The 26,374-nt window shown below is 35.7% G+C and overlaps 2 protein-coding genes across 3 annotated transcripts; one reads left to right on the forward strand and one right to left on the reverse strand.

Moving 5' to 3' along the window:
• Nucleotides 1–3,865: 3,865 nt before the first annotated feature.
• Nucleotides 3,866–9,267, forward strand: LOC107779008 (uncharacterized). Its single transcript, XM_016599347.2, has 8 exons — nt 3,866–4,579; nt 5,874–5,933; nt 6,015–6,224; nt 7,277–7,395; nt 7,486–7,583; nt 8,646–8,770; nt 8,855–8,945; nt 9,033–9,267. The coding sequence occupies exons 1-8, from the start codon at nt 4,064–4,066 to the stop codon at nt 9,116–9,118; spliced, it is 1,305 nt and encodes a 434-aa protein (XP_016454833.1). The 5' UTR covers nt 3,866–4,063; the 3' UTR covers nt 9,119–9,267.
• Nucleotides 9,268–17,584: 8,317 nt separating this feature from the next.
• Nucleotides 17,585–23,529, reverse strand: LOC107779007 (phosphatidylinositol 4-phosphate 5-kinase 6-like). Of its 2 annotated transcripts, XM_016599346.2 has the most exons (9): nt 21,853–23,529; nt 20,860–21,027; nt 20,407–20,572; nt 19,803–19,919; nt 19,511–19,704; nt 18,658–18,803; nt 18,500–18,578; nt 18,246–18,373; nt 17,585–18,152 (listed from the first exon to the last, which is right to left on the reverse strand). In XM_016599346.2, exons 1-9 carry the CDS (start codon nt 23,019–23,021, stop codon nt 18,085–18,087), a joined length of 2,235 nt encoding a protein of 744 aa, XP_016454832.1. In that variant the 5' UTR covers nt 23,022–23,529; the 3' UTR covers nt 17,585–18,084.
• Nucleotides 23,530–26,374: the final 2,845 nt, after the last annotated feature.

Consider the following 26,374-nt stretch of genomic DNA (forward strand, 5'->3'; position numbering starts at 1 on the left):
CAAACACCTGCTGGTATAAAATCAGTTGGTCATAAATGAGTTTTTGTGCGAAAAAGGAAGGACAAAAATGAAGTTGAAAGGTACAAGGCTCGCCTTGTCGCACAAGGATTCTCACAATGACCTGGAGTCGATTATGAAGAAACATATTCACCCGTTATGGATGCCATAACATTTCGATATCTCATCAGTTTAGCCTTACGTGAAAGGCTTGAAATACATATGATGGATGTGGTTACAGTTTATCTGTATGGGCCACTTGATAATAAGATTTACATGAAAATCTCTGAAGGATTTAAAATGCCTGAAACATATTCAAAATCTCGGAAAATGTACTCAATCAGATTACAAAGATCTTTGTACGTTTTAAAGCAATCTGGGCGCATGTGGTATAATCGCCTCAGTGAATATTTGCTGAAAGAAGGTTACATAAATGATGTTATTTGTCCATGTATTTTTTATAAAGAAAATGGCATCCGAATTTATTATACTTGTTGTTTATGTTGATGACATAAATCTTGTTGGAACTTCAGAAGAGCTCCAAAAGGCAATTGAATATATTAAGAAAGAATTTGAGATGTAAGATCTTGGAAAGACAAAAATTTATCTTGGTCTGCAAATTGAACATTTAGCAGAAGGGATCTTTATCCATCAATCTGCCTATACAGAAAGGGTCTTAAAACGCTTTTACATGGACTAAGCGCACCCATTGAGTACACCAATGGTTGTTATCACTTGAAGTGAATAAGGACCCGTTCACCTCCAGAAGAGGAAGAGGAACTCCTTGGTCATGAAACACCATATCTAAGTGCAATTGGTGCACTTATGTATCTTGCTAATACTATAAGACCTGGCATAACATTTTCTGTTAATTTACTAGCAAGATATAACTCTTCTCCTAGAATGGGATTAAGCATATTTTGCGATATTTAAAGGGAACTCTTGATATGAGTTTGTTTTATGCTAACAAAGGTAGTGCAGATCTTATTAGTTATGCAGATGCAGGTTATTTATCTGATCTCCATAAAGCTCGATCTCAAACAGGATACGTATTTACATGTGGAGGTACTGTCATATCATGGCGCTCCACAAAGCAATCTATTGTTGCTACTTCTTCAAATCATGCTGAGATAATAGCTATTCATGAAGCAAGTAGGGAGTGCGTATGTTTGAGATCAGTGATTCATTTTATTCACGAAAAATATGGTTTGGAATGTGATAAAAGATCCACAATTTTATATGAAGACAATGCTGCATGCATAACCCAATTGAAGAGAGGATTTATAAAAGGAGATAGAACGAAGCACATTTCACCAAAATTATTCTACACACACGATCTTCAGAAAAATGGTGACATTGATGTGCAACAAATCCGTTCAAGTGACAATCCGGCAGATTTATTCACTAAATCTTTGCCAACTTCAATTTTTAAGAAGATGGTATACAAGATTGAAATGCGGAGACTCAAATATTTGAAATAAGATTTTCATGAGGGGGAGTAAAATACGCGATATACTTTTTTTCTTACTAAGGTTTTTCCCACAGGGTTTTCCTTATAAGGTATTTGAAATAAGGTTTTTTTCAGGGGGAGTAAAATGCGTATTGTACTTTTTTTTTCCTTACTAAGGTTTTTCCCACAGGGTTTTCCTTATAAGGTTTTTAATGAGGCAGCCAGCAATGCGTATTACTAAATATATGTACTCTTTTTCCTTCACTATGATTTTTTTCCCACGGGTTTTTTCCTAGTAAGATCCTAGGGCTGGCAAGTGCGCCGGTCCCGGGCCTAAACGGGCCAAATGGGCTTGTCCAAACGGTCCCGGGCGGGTCCCAAATTAAATGGGCCAAACGGGCCCGGGCCTAAACGGGCTTTTTATATGGACCGGCTCGGGACCGGGACCGTTTGGTCCCGGGCTAAACGGTCCCGGCCCGCGGGCTAAACGGGCTAAGTGGGCCCAACATATAAAAAAAAAAAAAAAAAATAGATATTAGAGACAAAAGGATGTTAAAAAAAATATCTAAGACAATGCTTTGTAAATTTTATTATAGAATTGTGACCTAAATTTTATTTAACATCCTAAATTTTAATATTCAATATCGAATATATATGGTATATAAGATGTATATATAGTATATATATATATAAGCTATATTCGATAAGCTATATATACATCTTATAATATCTTATATATTATATATAAGATGTATATATAGTATAGTATATATATTAAATGTATAATATATATATATATATATATATGTATATAAGATATATATCAGTATATATATATATATATCGATATAAGATGTATATATAGTATATATATATATAAGTAATAAGCTATATTCGATAAGCTATATATACATCTTATATACTATATATAAGATGTATATATAGTATAGTATATATATTAAATGTATATATAGTTCGATCGATATAAGATGTATATACATCTTATATACTATATATAAGATGTATTAGTATATAAGATGTATATATAGTATAGTATAGTATATATATTAAATGTATAAAAAGTTTGGGATTAAAACAAAGTTGGGGGGGTTAAATGGATATTTTATAAATAGCCAACTACTATTTTTGACCGCCCAACGGCTATATTTTAAAAAAAAATAGCCGTTGGGACCGTTTGGCCCACTAAGGGACCGGTCCGGTCCCGGTCCCTGGCGGGCTAAATGGTCCCGGGCCTGGCGGGCCCAAATCATAAGACCGACCCACGAGACCGGCCGAAGCCCACTAAAACCGGGCCAAACGGTCCTGGCCTATTTAGCCCGTTTGGCCCGCGGTCTAGGGCCGGTCCCGGGTCTGGACCGGCCCACTTGCCACCCTTATCCAAGGGGGAGTGTTATAAATATATTATATTATGGATATTCATTTACTCCATTGTAAATAAGCTTCCTGAAGAAGTTTATCCATATGAGACTCCGCCGTAAATATGTTTATCTATTTAGTACTCTGTTGGAAATAAACCTCCTGAAGAAACTTATCATTTTGGTACTCCGTTATGGATAAACATAACCCCCGATAGAAGATTATCTATATCTGGTACTGTAGCAGCTTACAAGCAGCTTACACAACAGCTTGCAATAGCAGCTTACAAGCAGCTTGGAGTAGCAGCTTACAAGCAGCTTACACAGCAGCTTGCAATAGCAGCTTACAAGCAGCTTGGAGTAGCAGCTTACAAGCAGCTTACACAACAGCTTGCAATAGCAGCTTACAAGCAGCTTGGAGTAGCAGCTTACAAGCAGCTTACACAGCAGCTTGCAATAGCAGCTTATGCAGCAGCTTCCTTTCTTCTATAAATAAAGGAGTTTTCAGTCCATTATGTACATAAGTTTGAAATTTGAATAATATATCAGTTTCTCTCTATACATGTCTTTACTTTACTGTTTTTATTTTATAACAGTGGAGTAATTTTTGCAAATACTCCAATATTTAGTGGCTTGTTGACTTGCATTTGAGTTTGTACGGCACACTTAACATTATGAAGTTGTGTGATCCTATTAGATATTACGGAAATATTTTTTACTATTCATACACCAAAATAATATGGGACATGTGAATTTTACATATAGTTTATCACTTTTTCATTGTTAATTACTCATATGTTTTTTTACTTTAATTTATCACTTAATTCAATAAACTAATATAATTTGATACATACATCACTTAGTTCTGAATGCTAGTGAGTTTTTCTATGATATCAGAATAATTAATGTTACAAATCCAATTAAGACTAAACAAAAGAACAAATGATGAGGCAGTATGCATAAGGACTATTTAGAAGAAAAAAAAACACCACTCTGCAAAAAAGTGATTGTATATACAATAAATATGTTCAACGGGAAAAGCATACAACAATGAAATATAATTTGGGAAGTTAGTGTGTACGCATACAGACGTTACCAACAGTATAATCCCGTTTCAGGGTGTTTACCTTGTCCAACGGGAAAAGCATAATAGCAGATATTTCTCCTACCTGGATATCATATTTTCCCGCAATATCCAGAGAGAAGAAACTGTGCGTAACAGAGAGAAGGTGAGGGAGCTATGATTGGTTTGGGCGCTTGTCCATGGCTTTGTGGAGCCTATCCCTATCCTTCTGGATTCTTCAAATTCCCATCTTCCAACACTACCACCTGCTCCTCTGTTCCTGCCTTTATCATACATTGCAGTAATTCCCAATTTACACCTCAAGGCCCGGGCCCCTCGCAAACTGACCTCAAATTTGTTCTTCACGATGCTCTCGACGCGTTTGGTGTCAATACAACCCATGCCCGTATAGCTAGAGAAGGTTTCTGCTCTCAAATTCGAAAACTATCGGATATAGAGAGAGGAACGAGTATTTGCATAAACAGAGGGGTTGATTTAGGGCAAGCCGCTCTTCATATAGCGGCGGAACATGATTCCCTTATTTCACACTCTTCTGTTCCACTCCCTGTCGCTGATTTCCTTGAGAGATTAGATCATCTTTCTATGGAGTACTGCTCGCGTTATAGCTCTTCCTTTAAATCTTCTCCAGAACACTTCATTCACTGTTTAGAAACGTACTTGTACGTTAATAAGGTAATTTTAGAGTATTTGATTTTATCATGTTTCTTCTTTGCTATATCTGTTTGGAAATGGATGCTTACTCGTTGATCATTTATAAACTGCTTGAATGCCTCGCATTGTATTTTGGATACGAAGAAAGAAGCTTGCATACTCCATGAACTTTTAAAAGGTTGGAACTTAAAGCGTTTTTTTTTTTTTTTTTTTTTTTTTTAAACTTAAAGCGTTAATAAGTTAATTTAGGGGATTTTAAGAACAGGAGAATGAGATGTGTTATTGCATCATTGAATGTACCGTTCAAGTGGGAGATTAACAGATATTTTTCAGCCTAAGGAGCATTCTTACCCATAAAAAAAAATAGTATTCTATTCGTAGGATGTATCGCTGTTAGATTCCTGACTGATGTGTGGTTCTCATTGTTGGCTGAATGGCGTGGCAGTTGACAGCTTTTTTCCAGTTGCGTGGAAAGTTTCTAATTCAAAATTGTGCGCCCTATTGCCATGAATGGCCATAATTATTGAGTTATGCTAAACTTGTTTTTTACAACAGTGATTTGAGAGCCGATACGTTGCTTGGATGTTTCTTTAAAAGAGGTGAGGGAGTAAGAAGTTAGTTGGAGTTCCAAGCAATTTTCAATTTAAATTGCTATTAGTTGTGATCTTTGGCCTTGAGGCTTAGCTGGTTGAATTCGATACTTCTGTTCCCCTTTCACCCTTTCCCATTATTACATAAAGCTGGAAAGGTGGACCATTTGTGAAATATTTCAAAAAGATGGCTCTCCTAGAGAATTACCTTCTCTGCCTACCCTTTGCTTTCCGTCAGTGGGAAAGGGAACATACCCCATTACTAGAAGACATGCATAGTGAAATAAATACAGCTTGGCAGAGGGAAAGAATGGAATTATCATGAAGAATTAGAAAATTTTGAATTTTTTTCTTCTAACTTGAAAAAGGGCATGCAGTTGAATCCTATAGGGATCAGATACACAACCTGTTCCACCATACAACTAAATACAACTGCAAAATGGTTGCACGCTGAAGAAGTTCTATTTTCATGACTGAGGCTGACAGGTATTATTGGATCTGATTGCAGCACAATATTTCATGAGGGGAACATGAATTTGATGGCATATTTAATTGTGTTAATGCGAAACTCCGTTCGTATTCAACTATAAATTGTATCTGCTTGTATGTTTTTCCTTAATTTGTGAGTAGAAGGTACTATTTGGTTGTTTTAAGTTTATGGCTGGTCTTATTTCCTTCAATGATCGACATTATCTTCAAAAATCCTGACCTGGTTCAATTCACAGGGTTTCCGAAGGACTGGTGATAGGAATCAATCAGAGCCACGCGCTCTTTATCTTCACTCAGTGTGTCCCTTTCTCTCTTCTGTTTTCCATGGCTACTAACTATAGCCTTCATGTTAAACCAACATTTTTGCTTAACTTCAGGTTTTAACACATCGCTTCGGTTCTGCTTCACTACTTTCACTTATATACTCAGAGATATTGAAGATGCTTCGCCTGTGCGGTCTTTTAAGTTTTGATATTGAGGTTTTCTTCCCTCATGATTCTTATAGCTCTCCTCGAGGCTACTGCAAACAAAAAATGAAAGAGTCTGATCAATCACATGTCATGACTACTCAGTCGTTGCTAGTGGAGGTAAATTTTCCTGCGAGAGTGATCGAATCTATTTCCTTCTGATTTTCTTTCATTGACTTATCATATATTAAATGTGTGTTCTAATGTATTCTTTCGATAAGTGTTCTGCATTCCATTCTTATTAGGTTCTTGGAAAGTATTTTGATCAAGTAGGTTCTTGGAAAGTTATGGAGAAATATCTAGGAATGCTCCCTGAAATTATAGAGGACCATAAATAGTTCATTGTCTAAGAATGCTCCCTAACAACTTCTAAGAGACCAGAACATTTGGAGTCTTCAAGATTCTCCTTCCCGTTTTAGAAATGCTGCCTCTTTACTCTTTGTTCAATTCAAGTTGTCATCCCTGATACTGTCTTTTGGTAATGTCTTTTAAGCGAAAGTCAGGTTCATTTCAAGTCCCAATAATTTTGTAACCTTTTATATGAGAGAGGAGAGAAGTTACAAAGCTGTTTTTGGCTTTCTAATTTACTTCAGTCAACGTTTCTTAAGAGATGGCTAATTGTTCCATATATAAATTCTACAACTTTACTATTTAGTTATTTGACCAGAGTGTGTAACTGATTGAAAGAGGTAAATATCACTTTCACTGTATCATACCCTTATTAGCTGGGTGTTTTTTGGTTGCTTGGCTTTTATGCCGTTGGCACCTTTTGTGCCAAGGCTGGGGCCCATTTGGGACTGCACTGATCTAATTTACTTATGAAAGAGGTATACTGTAACTGCTCTGATTTGTTCTATTTCCAGAATCTGAGAGGATATTCTGAAGGTAGAGGTAAGGTCTGCGTTAACACTACCCTCCCCAGACCCCACTTGTGGGATTTCACTGGGTTTGTTGTTGTTGTTGTTGTTGAGAAGATATTCTGAAGAGAAACCTGCTAAAGCTAATTTCGAACGATACAACTAATCTTCATTATTACATGCCTTCATTACATTTACATTTTCTTGCTGTCATATCTTGAAAAGCTCTCCATCTGACTGTCAATTGAATTAACTAAAAGTCTGATGTGCTTTTTTGCTTAATTCTACTTATAGTTGCTCCATGTCTGTATATAGATGCTGAAAGATTTGAAGGATGCTTTCTGGCCATTTCAGCTTGATCATACTAAGAGTCCTTTCCTGAGAGCAGCACGAGCTGCCAACTGTTCTGAAAGTGCCAATGATTCTGAAGAAAGGTCTTTCAGCAGTTGAGCAATCCATAAATTCCCTTTCACAAGATAAGACTACACTTGTTTACCCATCCTTATTATATTATTTGCATGCAGTGCATTCGAGCTTGCATCTGTCAAGGCTGCTCTGCATAGGCTACAGCGTGGTGTTTGGACCAGTGTTCGATTTGGGGACATGAGACGTGCACTCTCTGGTATGTGCATTTGACCGTTTCCCTCTTTCGCATGAATTGTTATACTTTTAAGAATTGTCATTGGTTCCATTAAGGCTTAATCATTATATATTTCAATTTTGATACGTAATAATTATACATTTCATGACATTCCAATAAACCTGGATGTTCATTTTATGTCTGAAAAGTTCAATAGCAGTGATTGTTTGGATAGAAATGAAGGGTTAAAATTTTGTAAGAACATGTTTCTTGGTAAATAAGGCAGCTTAGGATGCTCTGTAAAAAGTTACCGATGGAATATCAGTTTTTTGTTATAATATTGGTTTCTAGTTGATGAGATATAATAGGATACAGTAGTTAGGAGTAGGTTCAAATTTACTTAATGTGCCATATTTGGCTGCACAATTTCAAGAGAAGGGTAGGTTTATCTTGATTACACCTTTTTTTCCTTTTTTCTTCTTATCTTGATTACATCTTAAAATAGAGTCTATTGTTTGGAGACTAGGTTGCACCTGAAGCAAGATTTGATTCTGTTTAATGAGTGATGTTCCTGGGGCAACTTCGGTTAATTAGTATTTAAATCTCACCTGACTTAGAAGATCAATCACTGGGTTCCTTATAATAAAAAATAAAAAAAAAGAATCAATGACTAGGTTAGATAAACACTTCAGAGGGTTTTGACAAGTAAAAAAAATACAGATGAACTTTCATCAGCGGAACTTCCCCAGCATGAAGAGACCCACACTTCTATTTGCTTGTTTCTTCTAAAAGGTGTTGGAGGGTACAAAGGCGTCGTTTCTTAGAAACCATTATGTTCTAAAAATAGGCTTGAAGACAGTTATTTCTGACTCAACTTGTATATTTCATAGGTTGTTCAAAAATAATATAAAGAGTCGGGGACGTTTGGATTCCTCCGTGCAGTGATATAAAATGCTTCCCAGGCTATGTCAATTCAGTTTGAAGTTTATGTGCTTTTCTTCTGATATGATTCCCAGAGGATTTTTATTACTAAGTTGACTTGCTGTTATAGCCTTACAATGTCTGGTCTATCTTTGCCTGTTATGATCATTATTCTCTTGGCAGCATGTGAACATCTTATCCTCTTGCAAATTGATCGTAAGGAATTGAGGGATTATGGTGTTCTGCTCTACCATTGTGGATTTTATAAGGAAGCACTCCAGTACCTTACATTATACCAGGATAGGAAGGTAGTTTTCCTCTGCTTAGTGACTCTTGATTTGGTTTCGTTTCATTTCTACCATTGACTAACTTTGCAGAATTGCATTATACAGAAGGACTTGTTTGGTTTGATTGATAATGTGGAGGAAGAAGAAGCTTTGGAGAAATTAATTATTCGCCTTAACCTCATCTTGATGGAGGAAGGTTGGTCTCCCCCCTCAGATAACAGAAATTTCCTGAGCAACAACTCTGAGCCCTGGTAATGCTTGTAACATCTTGTTCAATAAGCAGGTTCAGGTGTACTTGAAGTATGGACAAGTCAAACTTGTGGAATCTGTCCCTCCAAAGGATCTAAAGATAGAACCGATCCTCTGTAGATAACTGTACACCAGGAACTAACGTATCTAAGAATAGGTTAAATGTAACACAAATTCATAGTCGTGTATAGGAGAATGCTAATGTCCCTTAACCCATAACAATACGCTTAACAATTCCAATTAACCAATGAAATAATACAATGCTTCGTGGAATAATACGTTTGTGGTGACAAATACCATTAGAAACTCTTCTTGCTAATAAGCTTCTCTAGTAGGCTCTTCTTGTTAATGATTCTGACTTACTGAGAATAAATAGGGTATACCAGAATCCTTATCTGTTATCAATTATTTTTTTAAGTCTAGCTTCACTAATATAAGTATTTTTAATTCGTTAATACTGAGTAATTGTTTTGCTTATGATGATCTTTGTTATGATGCTGTTTCATAAACTTGCTTTTCCATCGAGTGGCTTAGATATTCTCCTACTGAGAAGGAAAAAAGGAACTCAAATAGCCTTCTAGTCGCAGCTTATTCTTTGCTAAATGCAATACTTTGGTAAATTGTTTTCAAATTCAATTAAGAGAATCGTGCAAAGTTTTGTGCATTTTGTCGTTAAATTTGTGATGGCATATTAGAAGGAATGGAGGAATTAGCAGTTAATCTACCCGTTCAAACATTACATATGGGCGAGGCAATCAATGGTACTTTTACAAATATTTGTTTGTATAAGTGAACCAAACACCATTGCAGAAAAAGATTTCAGCTTTTGTAAAATCAATAAACAACTCTAAAGTTGTATAAGTATTTAGTTGAAAAAAGTTCTCAAATTTTAAAAAAGAAAAAAATTCGGAAAAGGTTTTCGATTTGTTTTTCAAACAAACACCAGAGACAACCAAGGCTCTAAATCCCCTTTTCCTCTCTTGGATCTCCAATTCTCCATTCTCCTCGACAGCATTTAGATGTTAAATAGTTTCTGTGTGAAAGCCTTCCTCTACTTCATGACTAGCAAAACTTGTACTCCTGTTTTGAATTTTGAATTTTGAATTTTTGTCTTCGCAAGATTTAGTCAACTTTTTTTCTTTAAGAAAAAGAACTTTTGCAAACATATCACATAGTAGCAAAGTTTTGTTATAAATCTGTATTGTTGTAATAAACAATTAAACCATTATACTTTCTGAAATATATAAACAAAACAGAAAGTTAGTAACACTTGTTTAACGAAATAAATTCTGGAAAAACAGTATAGCAATAAATCGAGCCCACTGAATACACAGTGTGTCCTTAAGGAAATTATTCCTCTCAAGTACCCGAGGTGCTGGAATATATCCTCACAGGATAGAACGATTTAACTCACCGGAGTGTTGGTACCAAAAACGCCGGTGAACAGCGAGCCACTCGAATGCTGTAAAAACACACTGGAATTTTTGTGCACAAGAAGAAGAAGAAGATCAGAAAATTTCGTAAGGAAAGATTCTGGGATTCAAAGTATATTTATAGAGTTGTTGGCATTATTTTTGAAAAGGTTTGCAACCTTTCAGAAACAGCCATGGTTGTTGGAACAGGTTGTGTGAAACATTGCGGGAAAATGGATTTAAAATAATACGGGAAAGAAAACGGGACAGACCGGACCGGGTCGTGGGTTATTCCGGATTGAATATTTAGTCAATTATTTAATTAATTAATTAAATAATTGAAGAATTTTTTTTCAAAAAGATTAATCAATCAATCGTTGACCAAATCCAAATCCGAAGCCGAAGCCGAAGCCGAAGCCGAAGCCGAGCGAGCGACGACGACGGCGCGAGGCTTGCCTTCTTCTTAACTCTTTAAGAGCTAGAAGAAGAGCAATTATATATATACCCATCAAAAGCCTTTTCTTCCTCCAATATGGGACAATGTCCCTTTGCCAAAGAGGGAAACTCAAATATTTTATTTTTCCTCCATTTTTCATTCACCCTCTTTAAGCTACACAAGCTTAAAATCCCAACAATCCCCCACATGAATGGGGAATGGCTATAAAATAAAGGAATGCACGGACGCGTGTGTGTTTTACATGCAAGAATTAATTGCATCTGGATAAGTAGGTTTCCCTTTGAACTTTCCGTAGTGAACTTATATCGGATATACTCGGTCAATCGATAGATTTGATATCTTTGAACCGTCGAGCTTTGTTGTATACCTAGACAACATAAGTCACACAATCAATCCTTAACCATCTATGGTTCTCACGGTTGTGTTCGTTTCAGCCATGAACACCGCCTGGTTTCATGAGTGCTTAGAGAATGAGCCTTTACTTTCATTCCCCTTGAAGCGGCTTACACTTCACACTCACATAGGTGATTTCTAAACGTGTAATCCTATAGACACACTATCTGGTCATTTCCTGCCAGACTTAGCAAATCATTAAAAACCTTTAAGCTTTGTTGACTCATCAAAAAGCCTTAATACTTTACCTCGATTTCTGAACATTGTCTTCATCACGAGAATGGGTTGAGTTATTTGACAATGTTGAACCGTCATTCATAACTTTGTTTGATCTCTTTGAACCTAGCTCGTGGGATCTCCAGTCTGCTAGGTAGAGTTACGACCATGATAACTTGTCCTAGACCTTAACCTCATTCCCTTTGATGATCTTTCAACTGCCTCTCTAGATAGGCCTTTTGTAAGTGGATCCGACATGTTATCTCTTGACTTTACGTAGTCAATTGTGATAACACCACTAGAGAGTAGTTGTGTAATGGTATTTTATCTCCGTCGTATATGACGAGATTTTTCGTTATACATAACGCTCCCTGCCCTGCCTATTGCCGCTTGACTATCACAATGTATACAAATAGGTGCCAAAGGTTTGGGCCAAAATGGAATATCTTCCAAGAAATTTCGGAGCCATTCAGCTTCTTCACCGGCCTTATCTAAAGCTATGAATTCAGATTCCATTGTAGAACGGGCGATGCATGTTTGTTTGGATGATTTTCAAGACACTGCTCCACCCCCAATTGTGAAAACATATCCACTTGTGGATTTAACTTCAGATGATCCAGTGATCCAATTTGCATCACTATATCCCTCGATCACTGAGGGATATTTGTTATAATGTAAAGCATAATTTTGGGTATGTTTGAGATACCCCAAAACTCGTTTCATTGCCATCCAATGTATGTGATTGGGATTACTTGTAAACCGACTCAGTTTACTAATAGCACATGCTATATCTGGTCGCGTACAATTCATAATATCCATCAAACTTCCCAATACTCTTGCATAGTCCAGTTGTGAGTCACTTTCACCTTCATTCTTTTGAAGTGCATAACTCACGTCAATTGGAGTCTTGGCAATTTTGAAATCCAAATACTTGAACTTGTCAAGTACCTTTTCAATGTAGTGAGACTGTGATAATGCTAGACCTTGTGGAGTCTTGTGAATTCTGATTCCTAAGATCACATCAGCAACTCCTAAGTATTTCATATCGAATTTGCTAGCCAACATGCGCTTAGTAGCAATTATATCTGCCATGTTTTTGCTCATTATCAACATGTCATCGACATATAAACAAACAATGACTTCATGACCTGGAGTGTTTTTAATGTAAACACATTTGTCGCACTCGTTGATTTTAAACCCACTTGCCAACATTGTTTGGTCAAATTTGGCATGCCATTGTTTGGGTGCTTGTTTAAGTCCATAAAGCGACTTAACAAGTTTGCACACTTTCTTTTCTTTGCCAGGAACCACAAAACCCTCATGTTGTTCCATGTAAATCTCTTCCTCTAATTCTCCATTTAAGAAAGCTGTTTTAACATCCATTTGATGGATTTCAAGACCATACACGGTCGCTAGTGCCACTAACACCCTAATAGATGTTATTCTCGTTACTGGCGAGTAAGTGTCAAAGTAATCAAGGCCTTCCTTTTGCCTATAACCTTTGACAACAAGTCTTGCCTTATATTTGTCAATAGTGCCATCAGCTTTCACTTTCCGTTTAAAGATCCATTTCGAACCTAAAGGCTTATTTCCCGGAGGAAGATCTACCAATTCCTATGTATGGTTATCCAAAATTGATTGAATCTCACTATTGACTGCCTCTTTCCAAAACGCTGAATCAGAAGATGACATAGTTGCTTTAAAAGTTTGAGGATCATTTTCAAGCAAGAATGTTACAAAATTTGGTCCAAAGGAAGTAGATGTTCTTTGACGTTTGCTATGCCTTGGATCTTCTATACTTGGAGTATTTTCCTTTGGTTCTTCCCGAGATCGTTTAGGTATTTCACTTAACGACTCAAATTCAATTTTATACGGATAGATGCTTTCAAAGAATTCAGCATTATCGGATTCCATTACCGTATTAACGTGAATTTCGGTATTATCGAATTTATGAACCAAAAACCGACATGCTTTATTGTTTGTAGCATATCCAATGAAAATACAATCAACGATTTTTGGTCTGATTTTAACCCTTTTAGGTAAAGGAACTTGTACCTTTGCTAGACACCCCCACACTTTGAAATATTTCAAGTTGGGTTTTCTTCCTTTCTATTTTTCATATGGAATAGATTACGTTTTGCTGTGGGGTACTCTTTTGAGTATTCGGTTAGCTGTAAGGATAGCTTCGCCCCACAAACTCTGCGGTAATCCGGAATTTATTAATAAAGAATTCATCATTTTTTTTAATGTCCGATTTTTCCTTTCCGCAATTCCATTGGATTAAGGTGTGTAAGGTACAGTACTTTGATGGATAATTCCATATTCCGAATATATTTCTGCAAACGGAAATTCATATTCTCCACCCCTATCACTTCTAATCATTTTGATCTTTTTATTCAATTGATTCTCCATTTCATTCTTGTATTGATTAAATGCTTCAATTGCTTCATCCTTACTATTAAGCAAATAAACATAACAATATCGAGTGCAATCGTCAATAAAAGTAACAAAATACTTTTTCTTACCTTTAGATGGTGTCGACTTCATATCACAAATATCAGTATAAATTAAGTCTAAAGGATTTGAATTCCTTTCAATAGACTTATAAGGATGTTTTACAAACTTAGACTCAACACATATTTGACATTTTGATTTATTACACTCGAATTTAGGCAATACTTCTAAATTAATTAACTTCCGCAAGGTTTTGTAATTGACATGTCCTAAACGAATATGCCATAAATCATTTGACTCCAATAAATAAAAAGAAGCTGAAATTTTATTCATACTGTCAACAACCATTACATTTAGTTTGAAGAGGCCCTCTGTGAGGTAGCCATTTCCAACATACATTTCATTCTTACTTACAACAACTTTATCAGAAATAAATACACATTTGAATCCATTCTTAACAAGCAAAGAAGTAGAAACTAAATTCTTCCTAATAGTAGGAACATGAAGAACGTTGTTGAGCATTAACACCTTGTCAGAAGTCATCTTCAGAAATATCTTCACATAACCTTCAATATTGGCTGTTGCAGTATTTTTCATGGAAAGCTCTTCTTTGGGACCAGTAGTAGAGTAAGTCGCAAATGCTTCCTTGACAGCACAAACATGTCGAGTGGCTCTAGAATCAATCCATCACTCCTTCGGATTTCCAACTAGGTTGCATTCCGAAAGCATTGCACACAGATCATCAATGTCATCATTCTTCTCCACTATGTTGGCCTGTCCCTTCTTCTTATACTTTTTCGGGAGACGACAATCAGGGGCTTTGTGACCGATTTTTCCACAATTGTAGCAGCTGCCCTTGAATTTCTTTTTGTTCTGCTCCTTAGTCTGTCCAGAAGACCTCTTTCTCTTCTTACTTTTTGGAGCAGTCTCCTCAACGATATTAGCTCCCATGATCGTTGAATTTCCACGAGACTTCTTCTCGGCTGTTTTGTTGTCTTCCTCAATCTTGAGACGAATCACAAGATCTTCCAACTTCATTTCTTTGCGCTTGTGCTTAAGATAGTTCTTGAAATCTCTCCACGAAGGAGGCAATTTTTCAATCATTACAGCCACTTGAAATGCTTCATTCACGACCATACCTTCAGCAATAAGGTCATGAAAAATAAGTTGAAGCTCCTGAACTTGGATTCCAACAGTTTTGCTGTCTATCATTTTATAGTCTAGAAACTTGGCAACCACGAACTTATTCAAGCATGCATCTTCAGTCTTGTACTTCTTCTCAAGTGCGTCCCATAATTCTTTCGAAGTATTTATCGCACTGTACACATTGTACAAGTCATCCTCTAAAGCGCTTACGATATAGCCTTTGCAAAGAAAATCTGTCTGCTTCTACGCCTCAACAATCATGAATTTTTCGTTGTCCGGCATGTCCGCAGCAGGCACTGGAGGTTCTTCACTAGTGAATTTCTGCATACCAAGTGTGGTAAGCCAGAAGAACACCCTTTGCTGCCATCCTTTGAAGTTGGCTCCGAGAAAATTTCCCCGGTTTCTCTGCCGGTGGAACAACAGTCCGGCTTGACGAGGCTATCGTCGTTGCCGCAACAGTCGCAGAAGAATTTCCGTTATCAATTGCCATTTCTCACTGTAAACAACAGAAGAGTTCAATTAATGGCAAAACCAGAACAGTAAACAATACTGTTATTAACAATAACCAGTATGTATAATAAATAAAACCGAAGTTTTTATATACTATTTCACAGAAAACGATGAAGTTTTTATGTTCTTCAAATCGTTTTCTGAATTTCAATACTCTGATGAAGTTTTTATATCTTCAAATCAGAATAGTAAATTTCAGAAGGAGTAGAAAACACACAGGTTTTAATCTCCACAAATAAAATATATTATATAATGGAGTAATTTCCTTAAGATTGTTATAAATCTGTATTGTTGTAATAAACAATTAAACCATTATACTTTCTGAAATATATAAACAAAACAGAAAGTTAGTAATACTTATTTAACGAAATAAATTCTGGAAAAATAATATAGGAATAAATCGAGCCCACTGAATACACAGTGTGTTTTTAAGGAAATTATTCCCCTCAAGTACCCGAGGTGCTGGAATATATCCTCCTAGGATAGAACGATTTAACTCACCGGAGTGTTGGTACCAAAAACGCCGGTGAACAGCAAGGCACTTGAAGGTTGTAAAACACACTGGAATTTTTGTGCAGAAGAAGAAGAAGAAGATCAGAAAATTTCGTAAGGAAAGATTCTGGGATTCAAAGTATATTTATAGAGTTGTTGGTATTGTTTCTGAAAAGGTTTGCAACCTTTCAGAAACAGCCATGGCTGTTGGAACAGGTTGTTTGAAATATTGTGGGAAAACGGATTTAAAATAATCTGGGAAAGGAAACGGCCCTGACCGGACCGGGTCGCGGGTTATTCCGGATTGAATTTTTCATCAATTATTTAATTAATTAATTAAATAATTGAAAGGAATTTTGTCCAAAAAAATTAATCAATCAATCGTTGACCAAAGACGAAGCTGAAGCGCCGAGGTCGAGCGACAATGACAGCGCAAGGCTTGCTTTCTTCTTTAACTCTTTAAGAGCTAGAAGAAGAGCAATTATATATATATACCCATCAAAAGCTTTTTCTTTCTCCAATATGGGACAATGTCCCTTTGTCAAAGAGAGAAACTCAAATATTTTATTTTCCCTCCGTTTCTCATACACCCTCTTTAAGCTACACAAACTTAAAATCCCAACAAGTTTAATGCAACCCACTCTCCAACTGCTCCATATTTTGATATAGCTATATGGCGTGCACACATGTTCCTTTCATCAATATTAACCATTATAGTACACTTTCTTGAAGTCCAAATGGAGGACTTCCATTTTCTGTTTAGAAACGTGCTACAGATTATCTCTTATATTCATTTTCTTGAGAACGAAAACAATTCGAGTCCGTCTTTTCAGATATTTTTCTCAATTTCTCTCCCGTCAATTCTTACTACATCTAATTCATCACACGTTAGACTTAGACATTTCTTTTACTCTGCTGTAACTCTCTCTCTCTCTCTCTCTCTCTCAAGTCTGCTCACTATAACAGTAAGCAGAATAACAACCATTTGATCGATTGCTCTTACTCTTATCATTCTTTTGCTGCCACAGAAAAGAGAGAGCACTTCCAAAACCAAGGATAAGTATCAAAGATAAGATGCACAAGCAAGTTGGTTTGTCATCCCTCTAGTTAACAGCAAGAATCTTTCCCTTGAATGGGAAATGTTAATATGCCTCTAAGATGAAAAGAGTAAAACAAACCATGAAACTTTTGCTATTGATCTTACAATTGCTGAAAGTGGAAATAGAGCTTGTACCTAATTCCCTTTGAACTACTATATCCAAAATTGCCGCCCTCCATTACTCTACAGAACCAGCATAGCTCACAGACGAACATGCTAGCATGAGGCCCTGAGCCGAAAAGATGAAGACGGATGGTTAGACTTGTACTGCCTTCCCAGTCCGATCCTCCTGCATCTATATATAAATACTAGTTTATCAAGAAAAGTACTACGAATTGTTGATTAATCCTGATTGATGGCTTAGAACCAATAGTTCATTGTCTCTCTTGATGTTATAAATATTGTTGTAGAGAAGTAGAACGTCTTGCCCAATTTCAATTTCCTCTTTTCGTTGGCGTGCTATACATTTTTATTCCATAAGTAAATTTCCAGAGACTTGACACTCTGGATCAAAATAATTGGGTTGCAAGAAAAATCCACCCTACCTCAGCTTCACCCTTCTATATTCATGTACAATTGGGGCAGGCAGGCTTAAATATTACATGGCTGGACATTTACTCACAAAACTAATCTATGCCTTCTGCTGAATTATGGATTATATGCCTGTAACTATATGTATAAATAAAAGGAAGAGGAAAGTGCAGTGCCCTTCTTTTGCCATGGCAGCTTGTCTTGCTGGGGCACATAGCCAGATCCGTCGTTCCAGGGCCAAGCATCCGAGCTTTCATGACCAGATAATTCTCATCATTGCTGTGTGGTTAGCATGGTTATCTCAGCGAATGTCGACTGTACATGGAAGGCCTACTAGCTGGCAGTGAAAATCCTGTGTCATGATTTTCTGAAATTTTCAAGTGTCTTCTGCAAAAACTTTTAATACGAAGTCCCGAAAACGTTTCGAGTACTGCTTGGGATCAACTGCAGAGATTGAAGTTGGATCATATTGGAATGCTTTATATGCATGTTCCAGCTTCTTGCTTATGTCATAATTTTGTAGTATGTCAATTATACCAAAGAATAGGATGACATCATAATACTGCCCTGTGGGTTCTCCCACTAGCTGTGCCTCGAAATCGCTTCTTCTCATTGTTAATTCAGCCTTTGCTGGCATGTTGATGCCCAATCTAATGGAAGCCCACCTGCCAACACTCAAGGGAGAAAAAGAAAACTGCCTAGTCAAAATCCAGTTCAAGTTAAATAAAATAGCAAAAGCACAAAAAATTGGCAAGTAAATCCCAAATGATATTCTCATAAATGTGAATTACCCCGAAGGATCAAAAAGAAGATCCATGTCAGCCCTGGAAAGTCGAGGAGTTGATCCATCACCACCCTGGTCTACATTAGCTGAAAGACGAGAAGAAATGACAATCCTCTCCTTCATCAAGTATTCTGAGAACGAATGACTAAGGAAAGACATACATACCAGTAGGAGTCCGAACTCCAGAACTACGCGTCTCAGTTGTGACTGGTTCACCAGAACCTGAAACTTCTCGAAAGTGAACTCCAACCAAAAGACTGTAGTCCATGATTCTCTCCTGTTCAAGGAAATCACAATCGCGGTCCACTTGCCTGTGCAACATAAAGTTCAGCCCACATTGTGAAAGGAGCAAAACTGAAGGTAAAATTAAGAATGTCATTTGACCCTGGCTTAGGCTGCAAAGGCTACATGTATACAGCTACGGATATTGATACAAAGATACAATCCTTGTACTTGTGCAGCTAATTAGAAATTATGCTGCACTATGCTGAGCTTTTTAATTTTGGAATATCAAGCATAAAGTTCTAATGATTCTTCTTTTAACAAGTTTTAAAAGCCACATTTTCAGGCTTTCTTTTTAAGGTCCTTTTTTCTTTTTACTAAATCTAATTTAGACCTTCTATTTTATCCTCTTTTAAAACTTTTAGTGCTAGAAAATGCTTTAGTGTTGTCAAACCAAAGGGATTAGGTACTTTGTTAATTCCAAGGCACATTTTGTGTAATACTAATATTTTCAACAAACAAGCACTTGAGAAAACCATGCAGCTACAGTTGTTAGGCCTCTCTTGCGTAAAAGCCGCCTATTTATTGAAACAGCCAAATCAGACATAAAACAGAAAAAGCATCTACTAATGGCGTAGGTCTTTTTGTTTTCTCAGCTTATCTCCTTTTTACTGGCAAGAATTATGGCATGTTCGGTCACCATTGTAGCAAAACCATGCTTTTCTTCATTTGTATAGCTATAACGTTGAAAAGGATTTCTTTTTTTCAAATAAGAGAAAGAGAAAAAAGAAGTCACCTGCAGAACTCTTGGAACCAAACTTTCTGCAGCCTGAATATAAAATTGAGATCCAGGTCCTTGAGGGTAGTAGTGGACTCAATTTGAGATTCAGGTTTCTCAGTGACGCGGCCATGGGAAGAACCTTTCAAGTCAAAACGTCTGTGAATGGCATACTCAGTACAGAACAAGTTCCCCATAATGACAAAGCGAACCTGCTCAACAGTTGTTATTAAGGACAAACTCGATGAAACAAAAGCATGAACTTGTCAAATACTATATTGAAAATCATTGTTATACTTGTCTCATATACCTTTTTCTGAGCAGGTCCATTCAACTTCACACAATGAAGGCCAAAAAATTTAGTAACTAGAGTGTTCTCAAATGCTCGGACATGATTGTAATAAGCTGGAAGCATTCCTAGAAGAACCTGAAGTTGTGTGAATAAAGCCCCATTAAATTGTATAAATGTTCAAGTAAACTGAGAAAATTTGTGATATGATTATCCATGATGTTTCACAAAGGTGTTTTGACTAGATTGATTACTTGAAAGACATCAGACATCCCTGGTGTTAGACTTTAATTTTCATAACAGCTATATTTAGAAAATTCACAAAGATACTGAAAAGAAATTTGATGACTAAGATCTAGGCATCAGTGGAGAGGCATATCAAAATGACACTGAGCAAGTAATTTATATTTTGTCTGGAGAGAAGAACGGTGTTTTTTATTTTGTTACGAACTTAAATCAAAACTATTTGAAATATCAAGAACTTATTAAAAAAAGTATGCATCAAAAACTTAGTTTCATATTTTTATCAAATCTATACAACTATTCAGAAGAAAACTGACGGAGAAAAAGATTCAGACTGCAAAAAAATTCACTTTAAGAATCGACAAGCAGAAATTTAACTCACCTTTACTTCTGACTTCTTTAAGGTCTTTATCATGTACTTGTCATCATTGGTCAAGTAAAAAAAGCTTCCACTTTTTCCCGGGGATGAGAGCTCCCGAAGTGCATCATTTCCGCATAGAGATATCATGTAATCAGCTGGATCCACCTTAAACAGTTTCCTTAGGGTCCTGAAAACATTTATCTCAACTGATGTTATAATGCTGAAAGATTCTCAGTGATATTCTGTTCTATGAAACATCAGTGAAGTTAATTTGATAAAGGAGTGTGAGTTTTGATGTCTCAATTAAGGTTCATATTTATAAAGGAACTGTGAGTTTTGATGTCTCAATTAAGGTGCATATATGCAATGCATGGAACTGCAATATTTGTACTATGTTATGTATTTTGAGTTAACATACATAGAGGGGCAATCAACATAGTCTATTTATTTCAGAGTGTAGCGCATCAAATCAACCTGAAAACTAACGGGCAGTAATCCTTCCATTTGAAGTCAGACGACTGGTGTGGAGGAGTATGCTTGGATCCTTCTGGAGGGAACTTTGTCCAAATCTTTTCCTTGGTATCAAAAGCTGTAGCTCTAAGATCAAGTGATGTAGCTGGAGCAGGCCTTCCTACAGAATGTCTGAGATGGCACCATAAATGAGCTACAAGCATCAAGATATTGAAAAGGATATAAAGATCTAAAAGCACTGCCATGAAAAATGCAAGCTGTCCTTCTTAGATATTTAATATATATTTGTGCATCCAGTAAAGATAAGGTAAAGATCCCAAAATGGAATTCGTGTGTAATGTCCAATACCATCGCTAGGACTTAACCAACTTGTGATCCCCATAAACGAAAAAGCCTGGGGGCTTCTAATACAGATTAAGTTCTTCTATTTCTACCTCCACTAGATTTGCAACTAAATACAGAAAGAGGGGGAAAAGTGTCTCCGCTTTCTTTGTGTCGAAAATATATCAATCATTCATTCACTATTGAGCTTCTTCTGCCAGAAAGCTAGCAGCATTTACTCAACTATTGACATGCAAAACATAGTAACAAGAGTAATTTCAAATGCCACTTTCAATTATATTACCATGTTTAAAGGATTTGCTTATATAGCAACATATTGAAAGAAAAGCTCTAGTGAGTTATGAAAGCTAAATTGGAGTCAATAGTTAGTGGCTAAATTTTGAAGTACCATTTTTGAAAGACGAAAGCCTTAAGTTTTTTTTTCACAACATTGATGTCTTTATATAATGAAAAGTATATATACCAAATTTCTTTTCTTAAGGTCACTGAGGATTAAGGGCCTTCCTTATAGTACTACTCCATATATATGCTAACAAGAAAACGGTAAACTGAAGACAAGGTCAATGCAGAATTTTCCCCAATACAACGAAGATGGTACTAAAAACCACAAGAAAAAGACAAGAATAACAGTGGTTATCCAATTCAAACAAATACCTTATTCCCAGCTGCAAATTAAGCATAAGCTCATAGTTCTTATGCCCTTTGGATATTGTTTGTCCTGGCTTCTTGGTTGGTTGAATTTTGATGCAATGTGGTTGAAATCCTCTTGAACTGTCTAAATCATCAGCTGAAAAGCTTCTCAATCCTTCACTTGACTCTCTTTCTTGGCCTGAATACACATTATCATTATTCGAACTCGTATCAGCTTCTGACCCCCAACTGTAGCCATCGACAGAATTTCGCCTAGACTTTGCATCATTTGCTCTTGGAGTCTTTGCTATTGGCAACTTCTGCAGAAATTCCCCTTCACATGGCCAACTTACCATCTTTTGTGAAGGATAAACTGATATTCTTTCACCTGGACTAATCTGACATTCTAATAAATCAATTGAATAAACATCCTGAGGATCCCAATCGAAAGTACCTGTTCTTGAACTTGATGGATAATAAGTTCCACTTTGCTCTCTAGAATCGTTACTCCAAATACCAACATAAAAACTCCCATCTCCCCATCGATACGTGCCATTCCCTTTAGGAAATCCATCTTCCCAAGAACCATCATACCTATTCCCATTAGCCCAAATCATTGTACCATTCCCATTCATCTTCCCATTTCTCCATTGCCCAATATATTGATTCCCATTGTTCCATTGATACCTCCCTTGCCCATCTGGCTGCCCGCGGCGCCATTCTCCTTCATAGTGATCTCCATTCACATAATCCCTTGTCCCTTTACCATGTTTCATATTGATTACCCAACAACCTCTATATGTATCATTTGAGCAACCTGTATATGTTCCTTCACCATCCATATATCCATTCTTGAACTGGCCTTCATATGTAGCACCAGAAGGCCAACTGAATTTTCCTTTTCCCATTGTTTTTCCTTTAACCCAATCACCAACATACATACAACCATCTGACCATAAATATTTCCCATGTCCATTGGGGCAGTTATCACTCCATTGACCTGTATATATATCACCATTGTTCAAGATTTTCTCTGCATAATAAATCTCACCAGGGGTGTCAAGCTCATCATCAACATGTGCTACTGACATTGTTGCAAAGATAGTGTTTTTAGCTCTTTTCTTTGCAGCTGCTTGTGATTTCTTTACTGTGAACTCCCAGGCCTTCACAATGCCACTAAATTCTTTGCTCATCTCTCACCTATATTCCCTTTTCTTTTGTTTCCCTTCCTTTTCTCCCCTCCACAAAACCACCTTTTCTTTTTTAGCCCCTTCCTCCTCAACCTAAATCAATCTTCATTTGAATCACCAATATGAGCTTCACAATATCAACAATCATTTTGAAATATCCAAAATCAGACCAAAAATCCAATCTTTGATGCTATGTTGTGTTTTTGGTACATTTGCAGAAAAGGGTCTGGATTTTCTTTGGTTTCTAATATGGCAAATTGATAGGAAGCTGTTGGATTGAAAAGAAAATGAGTAGGTCTGCAAATTAACATGAAAAACAACAATATCGTTTTTTACTTTTTTGTTTTGTCTTTGTTTCTTAGATTGATTTGCTGAACTGGATTGTCTTTCTTCTTTTTTTTCAGCTTTTCAGGAATTTGGTGTAATGGAGTACTTTGAAACAGAAGCTGTTAGGTTGATGGAATAGCAAAAAGAGCAGAACAAATGAAGGAATGGTTTTTTATTTTGTTAGAGCTTTTTTCTTTTTTCTTTTTGTGTATTTAGATTTTAAAAAAACATTAATATCTCTCTTGTTCTTTTACTTTTTTTTTTTTTTAATGTTCTTTATTTTTAATTTAATTTAATTTTATGTATTTTCTCATTGGATGTCAATTGTCAAGTTGTCAACTAAAGGTTGAACAGCAAGGTTGCACTTTGTCTCCGAGTTTGGCTCCTAAATCCACTAAAACACCTGACAAATGTAAGGATGAAAGACATGTTACGCATTATGTGTTGCCCAATTTATTGGTGTCTTAATTTGGTAGAATTCATAAATGATACTCCTAAGTCCTACTTACCTACTACTACTATTATTATTAATATCTTATCTTTTATTGAACTTAAATGTTATTTCTGGAGTTAAATAACCTCTTTACCATAATTTTGAAAGAGTATCGATTTATCGTATTGTGTAATTTCTATTTTTGAAACTAGTTTTTAACTTGCACCATATTTCTAGGTTCAAAATCAACTCAAGAATAATTCTGTAAATTTGAGTTGAAGTTTGCAACGACAGATATGAGTTTTGTTTGACCATGAACTTCTATTAGGGAAAAAAAATTATTTTGTGAAAATCATTATTTCATTTGAACTACACTTTTAAATCACTATTCCAATATATTTTTTTGATAACCGTAATTTTCGGCTTAACTTGCCAAAAAATTACTACCTATTATTTTTATCTTTGTTGGAATTTGAATATGAGACTCATGTTTTCAATCCACTTCATTAATTACTAGGCTATGCTTTTGGGTGCTAGTATTCCAATATTTTACTCAAGTTCATGTATTAAATTCAGAATTTGCAAATACTCATGACGACAAATAACAAATGACAAAGTAACCAATTGCAAGTATTTAAATACTGTAATATTTATGCACAAACGAGACTTATATTCTTTTTTCCTGGTGCATGTTGGATATGTTTAAAAATTGCCTACTTAGTGAGAAATATGTTTACAAGACTGGCTACTTTTAGGTGAAATATGGTAGTAATTCTTGTTGGAGTAGTTTGTACTAAATGACAGAAAGTCCTCCATATCGTGAAACTTAGGCTGCAGGTTACATGAAAATTGCAAGAAATTTCATTAATATGAAAAATCTAACACAACCTATATCAATTTATTTCTTAAGCATTAATATTATCTTTAAGAATGAAAAAAATATAGGATATTAACAAGAACTCTCTTCCTTTTTATTCTTCTACTACAAGTAAATAAAAAACTCGTACCGTCATACAGTAATCAGTATAATATACTAATGAACTAAAAATATTCTAGGCATTTGATGCATGATATATATGACTACTATGAGAAGTTTCTGATAAGTTTGCAAGGAGTAAATAAGAGTGAGTGGTGAAGCATTTTTGTCATTCCTTCCCCACGTTTTGCAGGGAATATAGTAGTATTTTCTATACTTTAAATAATACTTATACACAATTGGGGATAATATTGCTTCCTAGTGCATGTTAAATATGTTTAAAAATTGCCTACTTGAGAAAAATGGTACTTCTTATTGGAGTAGTTTCTACTAAACGATAAGATAATCCCACATTGGTTGAGTTAAGCTACACTATATCTTGTGCTAATACTTTCTTAATTCTGGTTAATCCTCTCTCTCTCTCCAAACTCCTTATTATTCCAATAAACATATTAAACCGATATTTCAGGTATTTGAACCTGAAACATCTTATTAATTTGAGGTATTTGTACATAAAACCTCTTATTAATTTGAAACTTAGGCTGCAAAATAGATGCTATCTGGTTAGATGATAATAGCAAGAAATTTCAGTAAGATTAAGGGTGTGTTTGGTACGAAGAAAAATATTTTTATGGAAAATGTTTTCATGAAAAATGAGTGGTTTTGTCACTTATTTTTTCTTGTTCGGTTGGTGAGTGAAAAGCATTTTCCGGAAAATATTTTCTAGTGTTTGGTTAGAGAAATACTCTTTTTTTGGTTGAAAAAGAAAGTATTCTTTCTAAAACATGAAAATAAAGTATTTATTTTATTGAAATAAAAGAAAATACTTTTTCTACATCATGAAAAGAAAATACTCATTTTGTTGAAATGAAAAAAAATACTCATTTGTTGAAATAAAAAAAAAAAATCTATCTATAACATGAAAAGAAAGTACTATTAATAATATTTTTATTTAGGGTGATGTTGGGGTGGGTTGGTGGGAATGGGGAATAGTATGAGGAATGTTGAGAAGGAGTTTTGAAAAATATTTTCCCTAAAATGAGTTCATGAGAAAAATATTTTCCAAAATATTCAGGTCAACCAAACATGAGAAAATTGGAAAACATTTTTCGGAAATATTTTCCTTCATACCAAACACACTCTAAGAATCTAACACAACCTACATTAATTAATTACTTGAGTGTTGGTATTGGAAACAACACAGAGGTAGGGGTAAAGTCTGCGTACACACTATCTTTTTAGACCTCACGATGTGGGACAATAGTGAGTATATTGTTGGTGTTAGGAATGAAAACATAAAATTATACTAGTAGATAACAAGAAGTCTACTGTTTTTTTCTTTTTGTAATACAAGCAGGTGGATAGGATTCATGAACTTCCGTTTGGTTCACTAATTAATGTGTAAGGTGTTATCCGAAAACTCAAATAGAAAAAATAAACTCATAATATTAATATACTATAATGAAGTAAATAAGAGTGAGTGGGGAAGCAGTTCTGTCTTCCCTTCCCCGCGTTTTGCCGCGAATATAATACTAGTATTTTCTATACTTTATTTTGAGATAATATCTCCGACCCTAATCCCTATTACATTTAGAGATATATTTTAAATAAAGTTCTTCC

The sequence above is a fragment of the Nicotiana tabacum genome, chromosome 19 (assembly GCF_000715075.1).
Source record: "Nicotiana tabacum cultivar K326 chromosome 19, ASM71507v2, whole genome shotgun sequence".
In the NCBI taxonomy this organism is placed as follows: domain Eukaryota; kingdom Viridiplantae; phylum Streptophyta; class Magnoliopsida; order Solanales; family Solanaceae; genus Nicotiana; species Nicotiana tabacum.